At 43.9% G+C, this 19,566-nt stretch overlaps 1 protein-coding gene across 8 annotated transcripts in view; it reads right to left on the reverse strand.

Annotated features, from left to right (window-relative positions):
* Positions 1 to 19,566, reverse strand: part of TBC1D4 (TBC1 domain family member 4) — a 300,990-nt gene that overhangs the window by 23,741 nt on the left and 257,683 nt on the right. For all 8 annotated transcript variants that reach the window (XM_063952941.1, XM_063952940.1, XM_063952938.1 and 5 more), the window contains 3 exons: positions 16,912 to 17,070; positions 16,382 to 16,626; positions 14,102 to 14,261 (listed from right to left, as the gene is read on the reverse strand). In XM_063952941.1, the coding sequence (XP_063809011.1) occupies positions 14,102 to 14,261; positions 16,382 to 16,626; positions 16,912 to 17,070 (564 nt within the window). The remainder of the gene's footprint in view (positions 1 to 14,101; positions 14,262 to 16,381; positions 16,627 to 16,911; positions 17,071 to 19,566) is intronic.

A 19,566-nucleotide genomic window follows, 5' to 3' on the forward strand; every position in this document is an offset into this window, starting at 1 on the left:
TATTATTTGAACGAAACCAGATACACCTGTCATATTTGGTATTAAAGCAAGCAGATTAATGTGTAGATTAATTTGATACTTGTTATTAAGTTGTAGGACATTGCAACAAATAATTATGATTAAATGTATGTAAGCTAAAATCACTTTTATTAGAACAATAGATATTCCAAACAGGTAGTGGACAGGAAGCTCAGGCCAGCCCCTTTGGACGTCCCCAAGGCTGAACCTGTTCAGCATATACAAAGAGACTAGTGACTCATCATGAATGAGTGAGTCCCCTCCCCCAGAAACTAGATAACACATTGCTGATCACAGAGGAGCTCAGTTCCTGTTTTGGTCTCAGCGTAAGATGGAGTCCCAGCATGATTTTAGAGAGAGAGAGAGAGAGACATAAGCATTGAGGGAATGGTATTGTATTGCTGGCCTGTAACTGTATGCAACTGTATGTATTAACTGCTTACTGTATGAGTTGTAACTATAGGTATACTGTACATTGTAATATATTGAACCCATATCCTTTTAATAACAAATATATACATCAATGAGTTTTGGAACTCAGATGTGTGGGTGTATTGTTTTCTCTTATGGGATGCAGTGTTTTGCGATGTACAGCGCACTTTTATCGTATATGGTAATAAGATGCGCCTGGCGTCTGCAATATATATTAGAGCGGGCATTTTAAATATTTGTGAGAAAGCAATTTGGCATTCACAGATGAGGGCTTTTACGGGATATCAGGGTCTTAATGATGCACTGTACATTACAAACGCGGCTATAATCGACCGGCTCCGATGGACGCATTGCGACGCTGATGAAAATAACATCCACGTGTATTGTTGTGATATCAGTAAGCCAATGATATGAAATTTCAAGGGACAATGCGTTTCTCATAATATTTAAGATGCTAAAATGTATTTTTATTGTTGCAAAACAAAGTTCAAATAAGTCATATTGTGTTTGATTCAGATGGGATTGTTTATCTGTTAAGTAGGTAAAAGTACATTTAAAAGTTGCTGCATAGCCTTGATATAGTTTTTTTTTTTTAACTCAGGCCTAAAATAACTTCTGGTGCTTGTGTAATGTGTGATTTCTTTGTGACAAAGGAAGCCGCATGGTCTGTCCTCCATTTTGGACTAACCACATGGCCTGTCCACCATTTTGTGTAAACCTCATGCATGTGGAAGGGGGAGGAGCAGTGGCCATTTTAGGAAGGTCATTTTCTAAATAGCTGATTTTCAGTCTGCTCAGAATAATCAGTTTCCTTGGTCACATCAAACACCATTTATGAGTTACCAATGCATTTATTTAACCCATGCCATAGTCAATGACAAATAGTTTCAATTGGGCCTAGTGAGAGTAAATGGTAAGATAAATGCTTGGCTTGGGGTAAAAAAAAATTGCACATAGATAGAAAAAGGAAAGAAAGGGTTTTGGTTTTTTTTTTCTCTTTTTCCTTCCAAGACTTGTAGAATCTGCTTGCTATAGGATAGCCATTGAAATGCAAATTAACCTGTGCAACTGCTTTTTTTTAGCAGTGGAAAAGCAAATAGCTTTGATATGCAAATAAGAGGTAAGGTGTCTCATAGGAGACCAGTAAATGGTACATATATATAATATTATTATAATTATGTGTATATTTATATCAGTGTATGTTCTGCAAGATAGCTATCCAATCTGAATCATATCATTTAAATTATTGATTATTGCTAGTCATTATAGATCTGTGTGAAATAGGATACATTTGTTGCTAGATAGGTAAATTTGAAATAACAGTATTTTAAGGAAGTGTAAAGACACAAACGCAGGTCTGCATAAAAGTTTATACAGAACAAGTTGTTTCTAGTGGGCAATAGTAATTAATATTGTTCACATTTATACTTAGAGCTGTGTGATTTGTTTTATTGTTTTATTGCGGACGCAGGGTTTTGTACACGTGTCTCGGACAAAGTAAAGGACTGCGCACGCAGCGTAAGAGACACGCACGGTCGCGTGTGTACACAAAGTGCGTAAGAATGCGGGCACTAAGTACAAATTACACAATAGTGTCGTTTAGTTCAAAGGTGGGATAGTAGACATTTAATACAATAGCACATAACTATCAGATTTCAAAAGCAGGTTACTCTAAATTTAGTTTAAAAACTGTATTGCCTCTGGGGTAAAGCTGCCTATCTGAATGAATTTAAATTTTCTGTACAGAAAAAACCAAAGTGTATTTGAGTGAGCGAACGTAGGAGTGAGTGTATATAGAACCCAGGGAATTCGGGATCCCGTAGTGTGGTGCATCAAGAAAGTGGAGGCTTGGTGGCGTGAGGCGGCTGACTCATGTTCAATATAGATTGAAATACGCAAATCGTGAGGAGATTTGCAGAGGAGCGTAATAGGGAATTGTGCATTGTGTAGTATTAAAGTAAAAAGGTTTTTTGTTACGCTCCGAGCTGAGGGTCAAAGTTTGTACATTGACCCCGTGGTTGTACGGCAGATAGGTAACAAGTACCTATACGCTGTGCGATTGGACCGCGCGTTTGTGGGGGCGATACATAGCGCAACTTGATACCCCTTTTACGAGCTTTTGCGTAAAATCGCGGTATCATTAGCGCTGTATAGAGCATACGCAAGCGTGATTTGTGTATAAAAAGTGTATAGGAAGTTTTCGCTGGTCTCTCTCAGGAAAATCTCCAGCGGCGGATATTTACTGGAAACGGTAAGTCACTCCTAACACTTCCAGTAATAGAAACTAGATAGGGCCTCACTGGGTACGCGGTGTTCACTATTGGAGTGAGTCGTGGTACTCAGCGGAGAAGGAGCGAGTGAAAGCGCTAGGTGTCTTTCACCGTCTATTTGCGGTGTGCATTGGGGATTGCGTTTATTGGCAAAATGTCTGCGATGGGATCCATTTGCACAAGCAGTGGGCGTTTGGTAGCTAGGGTTCAGGCTGAAGAAGAGTTGGGAGCGAGAAGGTCAGACTCGGGACCGAGAAGGTCATAATTGCGACCGAGAAGGTCAGCAAGGTTTATTATGTGTGAAAAATAAGAATTTACTTACCGATAATTCTATTTCTCGTAGTCCGTAGTGGATGCTGGGAACTCCGTAAGGACCATGGGGAATAGCGGCTCCGCAGGAGACTGGGCACAAAAGTAAAGCTTTAGGACTACCTGGTGTGCACTGGCTCCTCCCCCTATGACCCTCCTCCAAGCCTCAGTTAGGATACTGTGCCCGGACGAGCGTACACAATAAGGAAGGATTTATGAATCCCGGGTAAGACTCATACCAGCCACACCAATCACACCGTACAACTTGTGATCTGAACCCAGTTAACAGTATGATAACAGAGGAGCCTCTGGATAGATGGCTCACAACAACAATAACCCGATTTAGTTAACAATAAATATGTACAAGTATTGCAGACAATCCGCACTTGGGATGGGCGCCCAGCATCCACTACGGACTACGAGAAATAGAATTATCGGTAAGTAAATTCTTATTTTCTCTGACGTCCTAGTGGATGCTGGGAACTCCGTAAGGACCATGGGGATTATAACAAAGCTCCCAAACGGGCGGGAGAGTGCGGATGACTCTGCAGCACCGAATGAGAGAACTCCAGGTCCTCCTCAGCCAGGGTATCAAATTTGTAGAATTTTGCAAACGTGTTTGCCCCTGACCAAGTAGCTGCTCGGCAAAGTTGTAAAGCCGAGACCCCTCGGGCAGCCGCCCAAGATGAGCCCACCTTCCTTGTGGAATGGGCTTTTACATATTTTGGCTGTGGCAGGCCTGCCACAGAATGTGCAAGCTGAATTGTATTACAAATCCAACGAGCAATAGTCTGCTTAGAAGCAGGAGCACCCAACTTGTTGGGTGCATACAAGATAAACAGCGAGTCAGATTTTCTGACTCCAGCCGTCCTGGAAACATATTTTCAGGGCCCTGACTATGTCCAACAACTTGGAGTCCTCCAAGTCACTAGTAGCCGCAGGTACCACAATAGGTTGGTTCAGATGAAACGCTGAAAACCACCTTAGGGAGAAAATGAGGACGAGTCCTCAATTCCGCCCTGTCTGAATGGAAGATCAGATAAGGGCTTTTACAGGATAAAGCCGCCAATTCTGACACGCGCCTGGCCGAGGCCAGGGCCAACAGCATGACCACTTTCCATGTGAGATATTTTAACTCCCCAGATTCAAGTGGTTCAAACCATTGTGACTTTAGGAACCCCAAAACTACATTGAGATCCCAAGGTGCCACTGGAGGCACAAAAAGGAGGCTGTATATGCAGTACCCCTTTTACAAACGTCTGAACTTCAGGTACTGAAGCTAGTTCTTTTTGGAAGAAAATTGACAGGGCCGAAATTTGAACCTTAATGGACCCCAATTTTAGGCCCATAGACACTCCTGTTTGCAGGAAATGCAGGAATCGACCTAGTTGAACAGAGCGTCCACAGCTATTGCCTGAGGGTCCCTTGACCTGGCGCAATACCTGTCCAATTTTTTTTTTTTTTTTTTAGACGGGACGCCATCATGTCCACCTTTGGTTTTTCCCAACGGTTTACAAACATGTGGAAAACTTCTGCTGAGGAAGTCTGTTTCCCAGTTGTCCACTCCCGGAATGAACACTGCTGACAATGCTATCACATGATTTTCCGCCCAGCGAAAAATCCTTGCAGCTTCTGCCATTGCCCTCCTGCTTCTTGTGCCGCCTTGTCTACGTGGGCGACTGCCGTGATGTTGTCCGACTGGATCAGCACCGGCTGACCTTGAAGCAGAGGTCTTGTTTGGCTTAGGGCATTGTAAATGGCCCTTAGCTCCAAGATATTTATGTGAAGTGATGTCTCCAGGCTTGACCACAAGCCCTGGAAATTTCTTCCCTGTGTGACTGCTCCCCAGCCTCGCAGGCTGGCATCCGTGGTCACCAGGACCCAGTCCTGAATGCCGAAACTGCGCCCTCTAGAAGATGAGCACTCTGCAACCACCACAGGAGAGACACCCTCGTCTTTGGTGACAGGGTTATCCGCTGATGCATCTGAAGATGCGATCCGGACCATTTTTCCAGCAGGTCCCACTGGAAAGTTCTTGCGTGGAATCTGCCGAATGGAATTGCTTCGTAGGAAGCCACCATTTTTCCCAGGACCCTTGTGCACTGATGCACTGACACTTGGCCTGGTTTTAGGAGGTTTCTGACTAGTTCGGATAACTCCCTGGCTTTCTCCTCCTGGAGAAACACCTTTTTCTGGACTGTGTCCAGGATCATCCTTAGGAATAGAAGACGTGTCGTCGGGATCAGCTGCGATTTTGGAATATTAAGAATCCAACCGTGCTGCCGCAACACTACTTGAGATAGTGCTACCCCGACTACCAACTGTTCCCTGGATCTTGCCCTTATCCGGAGATCGTCCAAGTAAGGGATAATTAAAACTCCCTTCCTTCGAAGGAGTATCATCATTTCGGCCATTACTTTGGTAAAGACCCGGGGTGCCGTGGACAAACCAAACGGCAGCGTCTGAAACTGATAGTGACAGTTCTGTACCACAAACCTGAGGTACCCTTGGTGAGAAGGGTAAATTGGGACATGGAGATAAGCATCCTTGATGTCCAGAGACACCATATAATCCCCTTCTTCCAGGTTTGCAATCACCGCTCTGAGTGACTCCATCTTGAATTTGAACCTTTGTATGTAAGTGTTCAAGGATTTCAGATTTAAATTAGGTCTCACCGAGCCGTCCGGCTTCGGTACCACAAACAGCGTGGAATAATACCCCTTTTCCTGTTGTAGGAGGGGTACCTTGATTATCACCTGCTGGGAATACAGCTTGTGAATGGCTTCCCATACTGCCTCCCTGTCGGAGGGAGACGTCGGTAAAGCAGACTTTAGGAAACGGCGAAGGGGAGACGTCTCGAATTCCAATTTGTACCCCTGAGATACCACCTGAAGGATCCAGGGGTCCACCTGTGAGTGAGCCCACTGCAAGCTGAAATTTTTGAGACGGGCCCCCACCGTGCCTGAGTCCGCTTGTAAAGCCCCAGCGTCATGCTGAGGACTTGGCAGAAAACGGGAGAGGGCTTCTGTTCCTGGGAACTAGCTGTTTGCTGCAGCCTTTTTCCTCTCCCTCTGCCACGGGGCAGAAATGAGGAGCCTTTTGCCCGCTTGCCCTTATGGGGCCCAAAGGACTGCACCTGATAATACGGCGTCTTCTTATGTTGAGAGGCTACCTGGGGTAAAAATGTGGATTTCCCAGCCGTTGCCGTGGCCACCAGGTCTGTTAGACCTACCCCAAATAACTCCTCCCTTTTATAAGGCGATACTTCCATATGCCTTTTGGAATCAGCATCACCTGACCACTGTCTTGTCCATAACCCTCTTCTGGCAGAAATGGACAGCACACTTACTCTTGATGCCAGTCGGCAAATATCCCTCTGTGCATCACGCATATATAGAAATGCATCTTTTAAATGCTCTATAGTCAGTAATATACTGTCCCTATCTAGGGTATCAATATTGTCAGTCAGGTAATCCGACCAAGCCACCCCAGCACTGCACATCCAGGCTGAGGCGATTGCTGGTCGCAGTATCACACCCGTGTGAGTGTATATACATTTTACTGCTTTCTGTCAGCAGGTTCCTTAAGGGCGGCCGTATCCGGGGACGGTAGTGCCACCTGTTTTGACAAGCGTGTGAGCGCTTTATTCACCCTAGGGGGTGTTTCCCAACGTGCCCTATCCTCTGGCGGGAAGGGGTATGATGCTAATAACTTTTTAGGAATTAACAGTTTTTATCGGGGGAAACCCACGCATCATCACACACTTCATTTAATTCCTCAGATGCAGGAAAAACTACAGGCAGTTTTTTCTCACCCAACATAATACCCTTTTTAGTGGTACTGGTATTATCAGAAATGTGTAAAAACATTTTCCATAGCCTCAATCATGTAACGTGTGGCCCTACTGGAAGTCACATTCGTCTCTTAATCGTCGACACTGGAGTCAGTATCCGTGTCGGCGTCTGTATCTGCCATCTGCGGTAACGGGCGTTTTAGAGCCCCTGATGGCTTTTGAGACACCTGGACAGGCACAGGCTGAGTCGCCGGCTGTCTCATGTCATCAATCTTTTGTAAAGAACTGACACTGTCACATATTCCTTCCATAAGCTCATCCACTCAGGTGTCGACTCCCTAGGGGGTGACATCTCTGTTACAGGCAATTTTTCCGCCTCCACATCATTTTCCTCCTCATACATGTCGACACAACGTACCGACACACAGCACACACACAGGGAATGCTCTGATAGAGGACAGGACCCCACTAGCCCTTTGGGGAGACAGAGGGAGAGTATGCCAGCACACACCAGAGCGCTATATATATATATATATAGGGATAACCTTATATAAGTGTTTTTCCCCTTATAGCTGCTGTATTGTTATACTGCGCCTAATTAGTGCCCCCCTCTCTTTTTTAACCCCTTTCTGTAGTGTAGTAACTGCAGGGGAGAGCCAGGGAGCTTTCCTCCAACGGAGCTGTGAGAGAAAATGGCGCCAGTGGGCTGAGGAGATAGGCTCCGCCCCCTTCTCGGCGGCCTTTTCTCCCGTTTTTCTGTGGAATCTGGCAGGGGTTAAAATTCATCCATATAGCCCTGGGGGCTATATGTGATGTATTTTCGCCAGCCAAGGTGTTTTTATTGCTGCTCAGGGCGCCCCCCCCCTAGCGCCCTGCACCCTCAGTGACCAAAGTGTGAAGTGTGCTGAGGAGCAATGGCGCACAGCTGCAGTGCTGTGCGCTACCTTGGTGAAGACAGGATGTCTTCTGCCGCCGATTTTCCGGACCTCTTCTTGCTTCTGGCTCTGTAAGGGGGCCGGCGGCGCGGCTCTGGGACCGGACTCCGAGGCTGGGCCTGTGTTCGGTCCCTCTGGAGCTAATGGTGTCCAGTAGCCTAAGAAGCCCAATCCACTCTGCACGCAGGTGAGTTCGCTTCTTCTCCCCTTAGTCCCTCGATGCAGTGAGCCTGTTGCCAGCAGGTCTCACTGAAAATAAAAAACCTAAAACTAAACTTTCACTAAGAGCTCAGGAGAGCCCCTAGTGTGCACCCTTCTCGGTCGGGCACAAAAATCTAACTGAGGCTTGGAGGAGGGTCATAGGGGGAGGAGCCAGTGCACACCAGGTAGTCCTAAAGCTTTACTTTTGTGCCCAGTCTCCTGCGGAGCCGCTATTCCCCATGGTTCTTACGGAGTTCCCAGCATCCACTAGGACGTCAGAGAAAGTATGGTTCACACACGGAGACTTTTTGCAATGAATGGTTACGTATGACTGACAAAGATAGGGTACCATTCCCTAAGGTGGGCAGCTTTGAACCAGAGGTATTGCAGAACTTAAGGATAAGGATATGTCTGATAAAATCCAGAAAACAAAGGGTCAGACATACAAAGTGTTTAAACCTGTGGCAGCAAGAGGGGTTGGTGAGTTTTATCCTAAGGTATTGCAGGTAGTATGTCTAACCAAAGTCATATAAGACAAGAATGGAAATATAAGAACTGTTTGAACTTGTAGCAACAATAAACAAGTAGGAAGAAAAAAAGAGAATGCAAGTACACCGCCATATGTAGATGTGGAAGCAGTTACGGCCAGCATACAAACTATAGAAAATAATAAAAATATGAAAAATATGACTGTAACCTATATATGTACTAATGAATGTTGAAGTTTTATTTAGGAGGAGAAGGTGACCTGATTGTTTTCAGCCATTTCTCATGTACCCAGAGGAGTATCCAACCGGTAAAAGAAGAGCAGTAGCCTGTGGGGGAAGTGGCTGAGACCAGTGGAACAGGTAAGTATGGTATCATTCGTGTACATATATAGTAAAACCCAAAAATAAAACAAAAAAAAGAAAGAAAGTAACGTCAGAAATGGAGAAAACCCTGTCCGCACATTAGTATTTGCCAGTAGGAAAGCGGACAAAGACAAGGTTACCATATAAGAAGTATTCATTCCTAGTAATGCCCCTAGTCAAGATGAGCTCGGAAATGTTTGTTGGACCATGTACAGACCTTTAATACGGGATGAGAAGGATTGAATGAATACTTCGCATGACCTAGAAGCTTGTTAAAAAATTATTTTGTTTTGTCTCTTGCAGTAATAGAAAACTCTCCATCTGGATAAGACTACTGGTAAACACTAATTCGGCAAATGGGAGGTGGCTGTCTCTGTGCAAATGGACGGGCTCAATAAGGCATTGAGTGTCAGGGTGCAGACTTCTTTGCAAAATTAGAAAGGGGTCACAGTAGCTAATCTTAGATAGTGTGCTATTGAACATCACAAGAATATTGCTATGCACAAAGAACAACAGGTGGAGAGGTTGAGGACGGTAAGTATACTGGCACATACAGGAAAGACCCATCAGTCCAAACCCCAGATGCCTAATGGTCAATAATATGTTACACTTGTAGGAAGAAAGGGCATTTTGCCAGAGATTGTAGGAGTAGTAGGACACATAGTCAATATAGATCCCCTAGACAGAAAACACAAGCCACATTATTAAACACATAGACGGTACCAAGGGACATATAGTAAGGAATCATAAGACATAGAGAAAACACAGATTCGGCTAATGGGAACAACAAAATAAATGAACATTACCCTTTGACAAAACTTGCTGGGGTTAAGATGGGGCCTCTAAACTTTTGCTTCTTTTTCCTAGCAGAAATGGCCCCTGATTAACTTCATTGTTAGATATGATATACATATACTATGCTCCCGCTCAGGAAGTACAAAGTATGTTAGACACCCACGAAGACTAATGTCGCATTCTACTGTTCTAGATGCATGTCCATCACAGGTAGAGGAAATTATCTCACAGATACCGGGTTCCCTATGAACTTAGGATGGACAGGACACTGGATTGATGGCTGGGATAGTCCCAATAGCGATACGATAAACACAGAATTTTTTTTTTTAAGGGGAGTAGACCAAGTAGAGAATCACTTCCCCGTAGTGCCCAATCCAGTTGTCAAATTTTTATAAAATCTTCACCTCTACAAACTCATCTGTCACCAACCTCTATTCTGTTTCTCTACAGTTTCCTCTTCATCTTTTGCGTTCACACAGGGTGGTACAATACATGGACCCAATTACAGTTCAAACTCCACATGCCTAGGTCCTTCAGAGTTCTGCCCGAACCCAGTATATCTCAACAGCACGATGACACCAGTATTACTGCAGTGTGCCTTGTCATGCACAAAGGGTGGAGAATGGGAATACTGGTGAAGGGAAATTTTGTATAGACACTGGTATGCCTGTTGGTGAATGGCAAACCTGACATTTTCTTTTTCATTTTCTTCTTCTTTCTCTCCTCTAGAGATGTTTCTTTTTTTTTTTTTTTTGAGTTATGCTCATGGTACTCTACATTGCAAACACACAATAGTTAAATTAAGATACAAAAAATTTGTGTTCCCTACAGGAAAAGGCAGTCTGGAGGACAAAGGGGTATGGCCAGGAGTCCTCAGGACTGTGGGCAGGTGGACACAGTAAGCCAGTAGCCCCCAGAGCATCCTTCCAAGTCTAGCTGAGGTGGCACACCGTCTGACTCATCTAGGCAAAGAGGGTAGGTGCAGGCTGATGAGCGTCTACTGGTGTGCGCCAGGATTCTATTCTCATGCAGGTAAGAGAGCAATGACCTGTCTTGCTTGCTTGAGGAAGAATATTGGTAAAGCAATACCAACAGAGCCATCCCATATCCCTCCTGCAGACGGATCTTTTCAGGAAATACAAATCGACTTCGTACAGTTAACACCCTTTAGGAATTATTGTTATGTATTGGTGTGCACTGATGTTTTCTCAAACTGGGTAGAGGCATTTCCTGCCGCCACGGATGCTGCTGTATTTACCGCAAAGGAAAATTGCGCAGAAATTTGTGTGTAGATAATGGTACCCCTAGAAGTAGGAGCAAAGCTTGAAATTGTACTATTGTGATCATAGATACTGCCACTAGTATTATGTAGCTTCGGAACCACTCCCAGATCTTCACTTAACGAATCACCCTCTTCGAAATTTGTTTTTGTTTTGGTATTTGTGTTTTTTTGGTTGTTTTTGGAAGACAACCTCATGTCATGATTGATCCGCAGAATGATCAGAAATACACCAATGAGGTGACAGTACAGTACCTTATTGAGATGAGCCAGCATTTGAGAACTTGACAAAAGAACTTGAAACTGTTGATTGCTGGTATGCCAAATACTAACTGTCTTGATTGTGAACCAAGAGACTGTGTGATTGTTCTTACGCTCAGATTGCCTAATAGACAGGTGGGAAGGACCATACCAAGTTTTGTTGACAGCACTAAAAGTCGCCGAAAGAGAGACTTGGGTCCACTCGTCCCACTGCAAGAAGGTCGCTGACCCGGAGAGAACTTGTGACAAAGTAGTTTATTGCTCACATTCATCGAGTTTGTGTAGTTTGGTAACTGTGTGTTCCAAGTGAACTGTGTGTTCAAAGAGCAAGGTGGAGAGCAAAGTGAACTGTGTGTTCCAAGTGAACTGTGTGTTCAAAGAGCAAGGTGGAGAGCAAAGTGAACTGTGTGTTCCAAGTGAACTGTGTGTTCAAAGAGCAAGGCAAAGAGAACCTCGTATCACTAGAGACTCTGTTCCGTGAAGACTGAGAGGCGGCACTGTTGAACACTACCTGAGCGTATTAAAGGACTGCAGAAATACCAGTCATTGTAATTGATTTGTTATGAACAAGAGTTGTTTTGTTCTATTTCTCTTTTCTCTCTTTCCCGCTGACAAACATTTTCTTTCAGGATATTCTATTTTTGCAAGGTTTTTTTATGAGGAGTCGAGTGTGGGACTGGAACTGGTTCTGGAGGAAGGAGTGATTTCCTTATAGGATCCCAGGATTAGCCGATCAGTTTGTTAAAGTCAGAGAAAAATCAAAGTTCTAGTAGTTATGGAGTTCAGAGGTAATCAGGAACAATCAGACAATGGCTATTCACACATTGCAGATAAAGAGCTCATTAATATATGTGGAAGAAAGGTTTATGAGTGGCTCTCCACGAACTCCGAAGGTTTATGTTATTTAGGAAGGACACTACTTATAACCCTTGTTCAATGATTAAACAGACCTAGCATACGTTCCAGAAATGGAAACAATGTTCAGAAAATGATAGGAATATGTAGATCATGAAAATTTTATATGTCACGATTTGTTTGTGTCTTCTTCATCTATCCAGCAGAACCTCAATCGAATCCAAACATCAGTGTACAAAGACGTAGGTATATGTATGTGTGAAATGTTCGTCGCAAATCAGACATTATAGGCCAAAGCACTGTCCCAGCATACTCTATAGGTTGAATGTTGTCCCACACCCAACCAGTGGTCCCGTGACCGCCGAGTGCATATAGAGGATGTCTCGTCCTCCTCCCTGTCTTCCCCAAATATAGTTAAGTGTCTGATTTGCGAAATGCATACATACTTGTGTCTAGGTCACCGATTATTGTATGATTTTTTTTTTTTCTTATGTTAATAATTGATGGCAGTTATTGTTTGCTGCCAAAGGGTGGACTGTCGAAGTCAAAAATATTACATAAAAAGAACATACAAACTACACACATATAAGTTGCTATACTTGCAAAATACGCGCAGCGAGCACAGCAATATATGGTAACACGCATTTACACGGACATGCCACAGAGATGGATTCGACACTTATTTCATACAGTACATAACTATAATAATATCAAGCGCCAGACATCATGATGATTTAAAATTATATAATGAAGTAATGTCATGTATGTGTATTATTTAAACGAAACCAGATACACCTGTCATATTTGGTATTAAAGCAAGCAGATTAATGTGTAGATTCATTTGATACTTGTTATTAAGTTGTAGGACATTGCAACAAATAATTATGATTAAATGTATGTAAGCTAAAATCACTTTTATTAGAACAATAGATATTCCAAACAGGTAGTGGACAGGAAGCTCAGGCCAGCCCCTTTGGACGTCCCCAAGGCTGAACCTGTTCAGCATATACAAAGAGAATAGTGACTCATCATTAAAGAGTGAGTCCCCTCCCCCAGAAACTAGATAACACATTGCTGATCACACAGGAGCTCAGTTCCTGTTTTGGTCTCAGCGTAAGATGGAGTCCCAGCATGATTTTAGAGAGAGAGACATAAGCATTGAGGGAATGGTATTGTATTGCTGGCCTGTAACTGTATGTAACTGTATGTAACTATGTATTAACTGCTTACTGTATGAGTTGTAACTATAGGTATACTGTACATTGTAATATATTGAATCCATATCCTTTTAATAACAAATATATACATCAATGAGCTTTGGAACTCAGATAATGTGTGGGTGTATTGTTTTCTCTTATGGGATGCAGTGTTTTGCGTTGTAAAGCGCACTTTTATCGTATATGGTAATAAGATGCGCCTGGCGTCTGCAATATATATTAGTGCGGGCATTTTAAATATTTGTGAGAAAGCAATTTGACATTCTCACTATTAGGGATACCACTCACTTATGTTCGTTCTATAAAATTCTACCAAGGTGCACTAAGATGGCGCCAATGTAACAGACTGACTTGCAAACAATGGGCCTAATTCTGAGTTGATCGCAGCAGCAATTTTGTTAGCAGTTGGGCAAAACCATGTGCACTGCAGGGTGGACAGATATAACATGTGCAGAGAGAGTTAGATTTGGGTGGGATGTATTCAAGCTGAAATCTAAATTGCAGTGTAAAAATTAAGCAGCCAGTATTTACCCTGCACAGAAACAAAATAACCAACCCAAATCTAACTCTTTCTGCACATGTTACATATGCCCCCCTGCAGTGCACATGGTTTTGTCCAATTGCTAACAAACTTGCTGCTGCGATCTACTCAGAATTACTCCCTATGAGTGCAATGTATATTAAACATATGTGTTCTGAAACTACAGTTAACTTTTTACCTTATTTCTAACAGAGTGTGACTGAATGTCCACGTACAGAGAAAAACTATCACTGTAATTATACACAATTCCAATTATAATGTTCTTTTACCATTTATTTCTCAGTGAAGCAGTATGAAATGTAAAAGTAAATAAATATGCCAATCAACAGTTCCTGTGTTCTTACCAAAAACTCTGGCAACGAATCCGAGCGGAAACTGAGAAGCAAACAATGTTAGGAACCAAGGAGCAGCATACAGACTGGGGCTGATCTCATTCGCTTCCAAGTGGTTGTAAAGATCTCTGTGATAATCGTGAAGAAGTCGGGACAGTTGATACATTTGAATCTGAAAAAAATATATTAAAATACACATTAACCTCCTCCAGTGATCGAAGATGCCAAGTTAGACTGCAAAATACAGTAAACATGGTGATATAGTCATATTACATTTTTGTTGCTTCATAAGTGGTTAATATTTGTGATATCTATGGAGTATTGGACTGTATAGGTAACAGTGGTTCTTATAGACCTCTTACAATGCCGTGTAAGCTGACAATTTCTCTTATAACCACTTGGCTAATTGCTATATACTGTAGTTATGTCTCACTGACAGCAGCCAGGATCCTCTGATAGCTGGTTTCCAGTTTGGCAAAGCATAAAGCTTACACAAGCTGGGACTAAGCAGAATATTTCAGAAATGTTCAGAAAAAAAGGTAACAGTTAATTTCCAAAGCTTTATTAAGTACTGTAAAAGTTTACAATTCTTTAGTATACAGTATATTGTGGATAGATTGCTCCTTGCAAATGAAGAGTGGCCAAGTATTATGCCTAATATATGTGATGTCTGGTTGCTGTAAGAATGGAGACCCTTTCTCACTTAGGGTTCTATCCATGAAGCAGTGAAAATAAAAGAGGAGCAACAGACTAGTGGGGAAGTTGCCCATGGCAACCAATCAGCATCTCCTTTACATTTTATAGAATGTACTTGATAAAGGCTTCCTTCAAAGCTGATGTTGTTATGGACAACTTCTCCACCTTTTCTCCACTCTCGTCACTGTTTCATGAATAGGCCCAGATTTATCAAGCCTTGGAGAGTGATAAGTTCCACAGTGATTCAGGGGTCTATTCATGAAGCAGTGAAAAGTGTGGAGAAGTGAGCCAGTGGAGAAGTTGTCCATGGCAACTAATCAGCATTGAAGTAACATTTATAATCTGCTTACTATACAATTGTACGGAGCAGCTAATTGGTTGCCATGGGCAACTTCTCCACAGGTTCACTTCTCCACTGCTTCATGAATAGACCCCAAAGTACCAACCAATCAGCTACTAACTGTCATTTTTCAAACACAGCCTGTAACATGGCAGTTAGGAGCTGGTTGGCTGTTACTTGATCATCATGCAATTTATCACTCTCCAACGCTTGATAAATCTGGGCTTTACTTCTGTACAGCGATCGTTCCAAATGTCTCTGCAGTGACTCTAGACCATACCTCCCAACTTTAGTTCAGGAGGAGTGGGACTCCTCTGTGCTGTGAAGCCGCGCCCGCCCGAAAAAGGGGCATAGCTTAAATTACCTCACAGTGGGGGCATGGCCAGAGCTCCATGAGCTGCTGGCATGCCCCCAGACCCTTTTTATCCTACGAACAGACGCTGTGCGCACTGACAGGAGCCTGCCAACTGCCCCCCCCCCCCCCCCCTTCCCCAAGACACTGCGACCTGTGGGTGGGACAGCGGGACAGTCCCATAAAAACGGGACTGTCCCGCGATAATCGGGACAGTTGGGACTTATGCTCTAGACACTGAAGTGAGAGGGTCTGCCATAGTCAATAGAAATGTAATGCATAAATGCCCCATAACTTGAGGTCTACGTGCCCAGCTTCTGGCATGTCAATTCCTTAAGATGGGGTGGATAACTAGGGTGAATATTAATTAAAGTGCAGGTTTATAGAAATGGAGATGTTGCCAATAGCAACCAGGTTCTGCTTATTATTTATCTAACACTTTCTAGAACATAATAGCTAGAATTGGATTGGTTGCTATAGGCACATATCCACTACTACAAACCTGCACATTAGTAAATATACCCCTAGGTTTCTAAATATTGGTGAGTTTTGGGTCTCCAGGCTGGGACCCGATAGCAAAAGGCAAGTGGCTGCACAAATGTTACCCCTCCCTTTCCCATGCTCTCCCTTACAAAGCTTCAAATAGCACCATGTAAACTCTCTTATTTTCTTCAAAACAACATCTAATACACAAATAATGATAAAACATGTAGTTTCCTGAAAATCTGTACAAATAGTGAGTTCTGCTGCCATCACTTCAGTGTTCATTAAGAAAACTTGTGTATCATAAGTCACTTCTGATTTCTATTTTCTGTACAACACCCTACTTCTTCATGCTTTCATATGGTTCCAGAATTCCTCTGTGACATTTAAAATCCATTTAATCAAAAGTGTTTGAGAGTACCTGAAGGGACATCATATCTGGCCGATACTGCTTACGGAACGAGAGGTCGTACATCAGAAACTTTAGCATTTCAAAGGATTGTTGTTCACTCATATGAAGGAGAAGTACCCCTGCCACAAAACTGATTCCCTGACAATAGCCAACTTCTTGGTCTAGCAAGGAATATGCTTTGAGAAGATTATACAGGGACAGCTGCCCCGCTCCCAGCTGTGCAGAGAAATAAGGGTGGGTTGGGAAGGTTCTTCCTGTAAAAAAAGAAAAATGCAATCAAAAATGGAATCATCCAAACACATTCCTTGCACTACTATAAATAAAATTCCTGTTGTTGTTTAGTAAAAATGTAATATGTTATTTATGATATGTGAATGTGTTCGATATTATTTATAGCACTCACAAACATAATTATTTGGTTTTATTTATAAATAGCAGTAATTATGTACACAATGTTTTTACTTAAAACAGTATTGAGGTAATGTTAACGGTGAATTAACATTGCACAAGAACTCTGCAGATAAATGATAATCACATACCAAGATCAACAAGTATTGCATGCTGCTGGGCTGTGAGTTGCTTCAGAAGGTCACTATATGTTATATCTGATGGCTGCTGTTTGCTTGGAAGTCTGTGTCTTAGGCGATACTGTACAGACAGAAACTGCCATATCTCCCCTCGTTTGCATTTTGGGACACCTAACAATCAGAAGCAAAACATATTTCAGCAAAGTATAGGGGGAACAAAAAAGGAGATTTATGGTAAAAACTTACCTTTGTTAAATCTCTTTCTGCGAGGTACACTGGGTTCCACAGGGAATAACATTGGGGTGTAGAGTAGGATCTTGATCCGAGGCACCAACAGGTTATAAGCTTTGACTTTTCCCAGAATGCATAGCGCCTCTATAACCCCACATCCGTGTACAGGAGCTCAGTTTTGATAACCAGTCCAATGCAGTAGCAGGTAAAAGAGACGACAAACGTTAGTAGCCACGTTCACCACATTCTCACGGCAGGAGAAGGTATCATACTGTACCTGAACAGGCCTGTTCTGTATTAAATGCCTGGCCAGGTTCAGAGCATTGAACACCGCCCGCAGTTCCAGAATGTTTATCGGGAGGAGAGATTCCTCCTTGGTCCACCGACCCTGAAGGGAGTGTTGCTCCAACACCACGCCCCAACCTCTCAGACTGGCAACCGTTGTCAGGAGGACCCAGCTGGAGATCCAGAAGGGACGACCCCTGCTCAGTCGATGGTCGTGCAGCCAGCTCAGTGACAGACGGACCTCCGGAGACAAGATCATGTGAGACCTGATCCGGTGAGGCAGGCCGTCCCACTTGGCTAGAATCAGTTTCTGGAGAGGGCGGGAACGGAATTGAGCGTACTCCACCATGTCGAAAGCCAACACCATGAGACCTAGCACTTGCATTGCCGAGTTTAGCGACACTTGCGGACGAGATAGGAAGCACCGAATCCTGTCCTGAGACAAGAACAACCTCTGGTTGTGAGTGTCCAACAATGCCCCTAGGTACACCATGCTCTGAGCAGGGACCAGGGAAGACTTCTTCTAGTTGATGAGCCACCCGTGGGCTTGCAGAAACTGTAGCATCAGATCCACATGACGTAGGAGAATTTCTGGGGAATTCGCCAGGATCAATAAGTCGTTCAGACACGGTAGGATCCTGACCCTTTGACGGCGAAGTGCAGCCATCATTACCACCATGACCTTTGTGGAGACACGCGGGGCTGTGGTCAAACCAAAAGGTAAAGCCCAAAATTGATAATGGAGGTTGCCCACAGTAAACCTCAGGTACTGCTGATGTGACATTGCAATAGGAATATGCAGGTAAGCATCCTGTATGTCCAGGAAGACCATATAATCCCCAGGCTCCAAGGCCAGAACAATAGAGCGAAGAGTTTCCATACGAAACTTGGAGACTCTCACAAATCTGTTCAAGGACTTGAGGTTGAGAATGGGCCGAGAGGACACATTTGGTTTCGGGACTAGGAATAGCGGTGAATAGTACCCCTTGCCTCTCTGAGCCAGAGGCACCTGTACTACCAACTCCTGTGTCCAGGAGGGACTATACCACCGAATGAAGAGTTTTAGCCTTCACCTGATCCAAAGGGACGTCTGTCAGGCAAAATCGATGAGGGGGACGATTCTTTAAGGATATGGCGTATCCGCGAGTGACAACTTCCCGTAGCCAGGCGTCGGAAGTGGTCTTCAACCATTCCTGGGTACACCCTAGAAATCGGACTCCCACTCTGGGATCCCCCAGAGGGAGGCCGGCCCACCCCGTCATGCAGCAGGCTTGTCAGTTTTGGAAGCAGGCTGACGTGCAGCCCAGGCACATTTAGGCTTAGCGGTTTTGGAAGTGCAAGCCTGTTTCGGGTACGCCTGACCTTTGGATTTACCTGAAGGACGAAAGGAAGTACTCTTAACCTTCGGCACCGAAGGAGCAGTACTAGGTAGACACGCTGTTTTAGCAGAAGCTAAGTCAGCCACTATCTTGTTGAGGTCCTCTCCAAAAAGAATGTCTCCCTTAGAAGGGAGCACCTCCAGGGTACTCTTAGAGACCAGGTCCACAGACCAGGACCGTAGCCATGGGATCCGGCGAGCCAAAATGGACGTAGTAGAAGCCTTGGCCGCCAGAACACCAGCATCAGAAGCCGCCTCCTTAATGTAATGAGATGCTGTGACAATATACGAGACACTGTCTAGCATTATCAGAAAAGTTGGAAGGCATCTCCGCTTCCACCTCCTGAGCCCACGCTTCAATAGCCTCTGCAGTCCATGTCGCTGCAATAGTGGGCCGATGCACAGCTCCTGCGAGGGTGTAAATCGCCTTTAAGCAACCCTCCACACGCTTATCCATTGGTTCTTTCAAAGAAGTGACGGTAGTTACAGGCAGAGCTGAGGAAACCACCAGCCACGTCACTTGTGAATCCACTGGCGGGGGTGTTTCCCAATTTTTACTTAGCTCCGCAGCGAGGGGATAGCGAGCTAGCATCTTCTTGTGAGGTGTGAATTTCTTTGCTGGATTTTCCCAGGATTCTTGACGTATGTTAACTAAATGGTCAGAGTGAGGTAAAATAAGATTTTACTTACCGGTAAATCTATTTCTCGTAGTCCGTAGAGGATGCTGGGACTCCGTAAGGACCATGGGGAATAGACGGGCTCCGCAGGAGATA

This window comes from Pseudophryne corroboree, chromosome 2 (genome assembly GCF_028390025.1).
Source record: "Pseudophryne corroboree isolate aPseCor3 chromosome 2, aPseCor3.hap2, whole genome shotgun sequence".
Lineage (NCBI taxonomy): Eukaryota > Metazoa > Chordata > Amphibia > Anura > Myobatrachidae > Pseudophryne > Pseudophryne corroboree.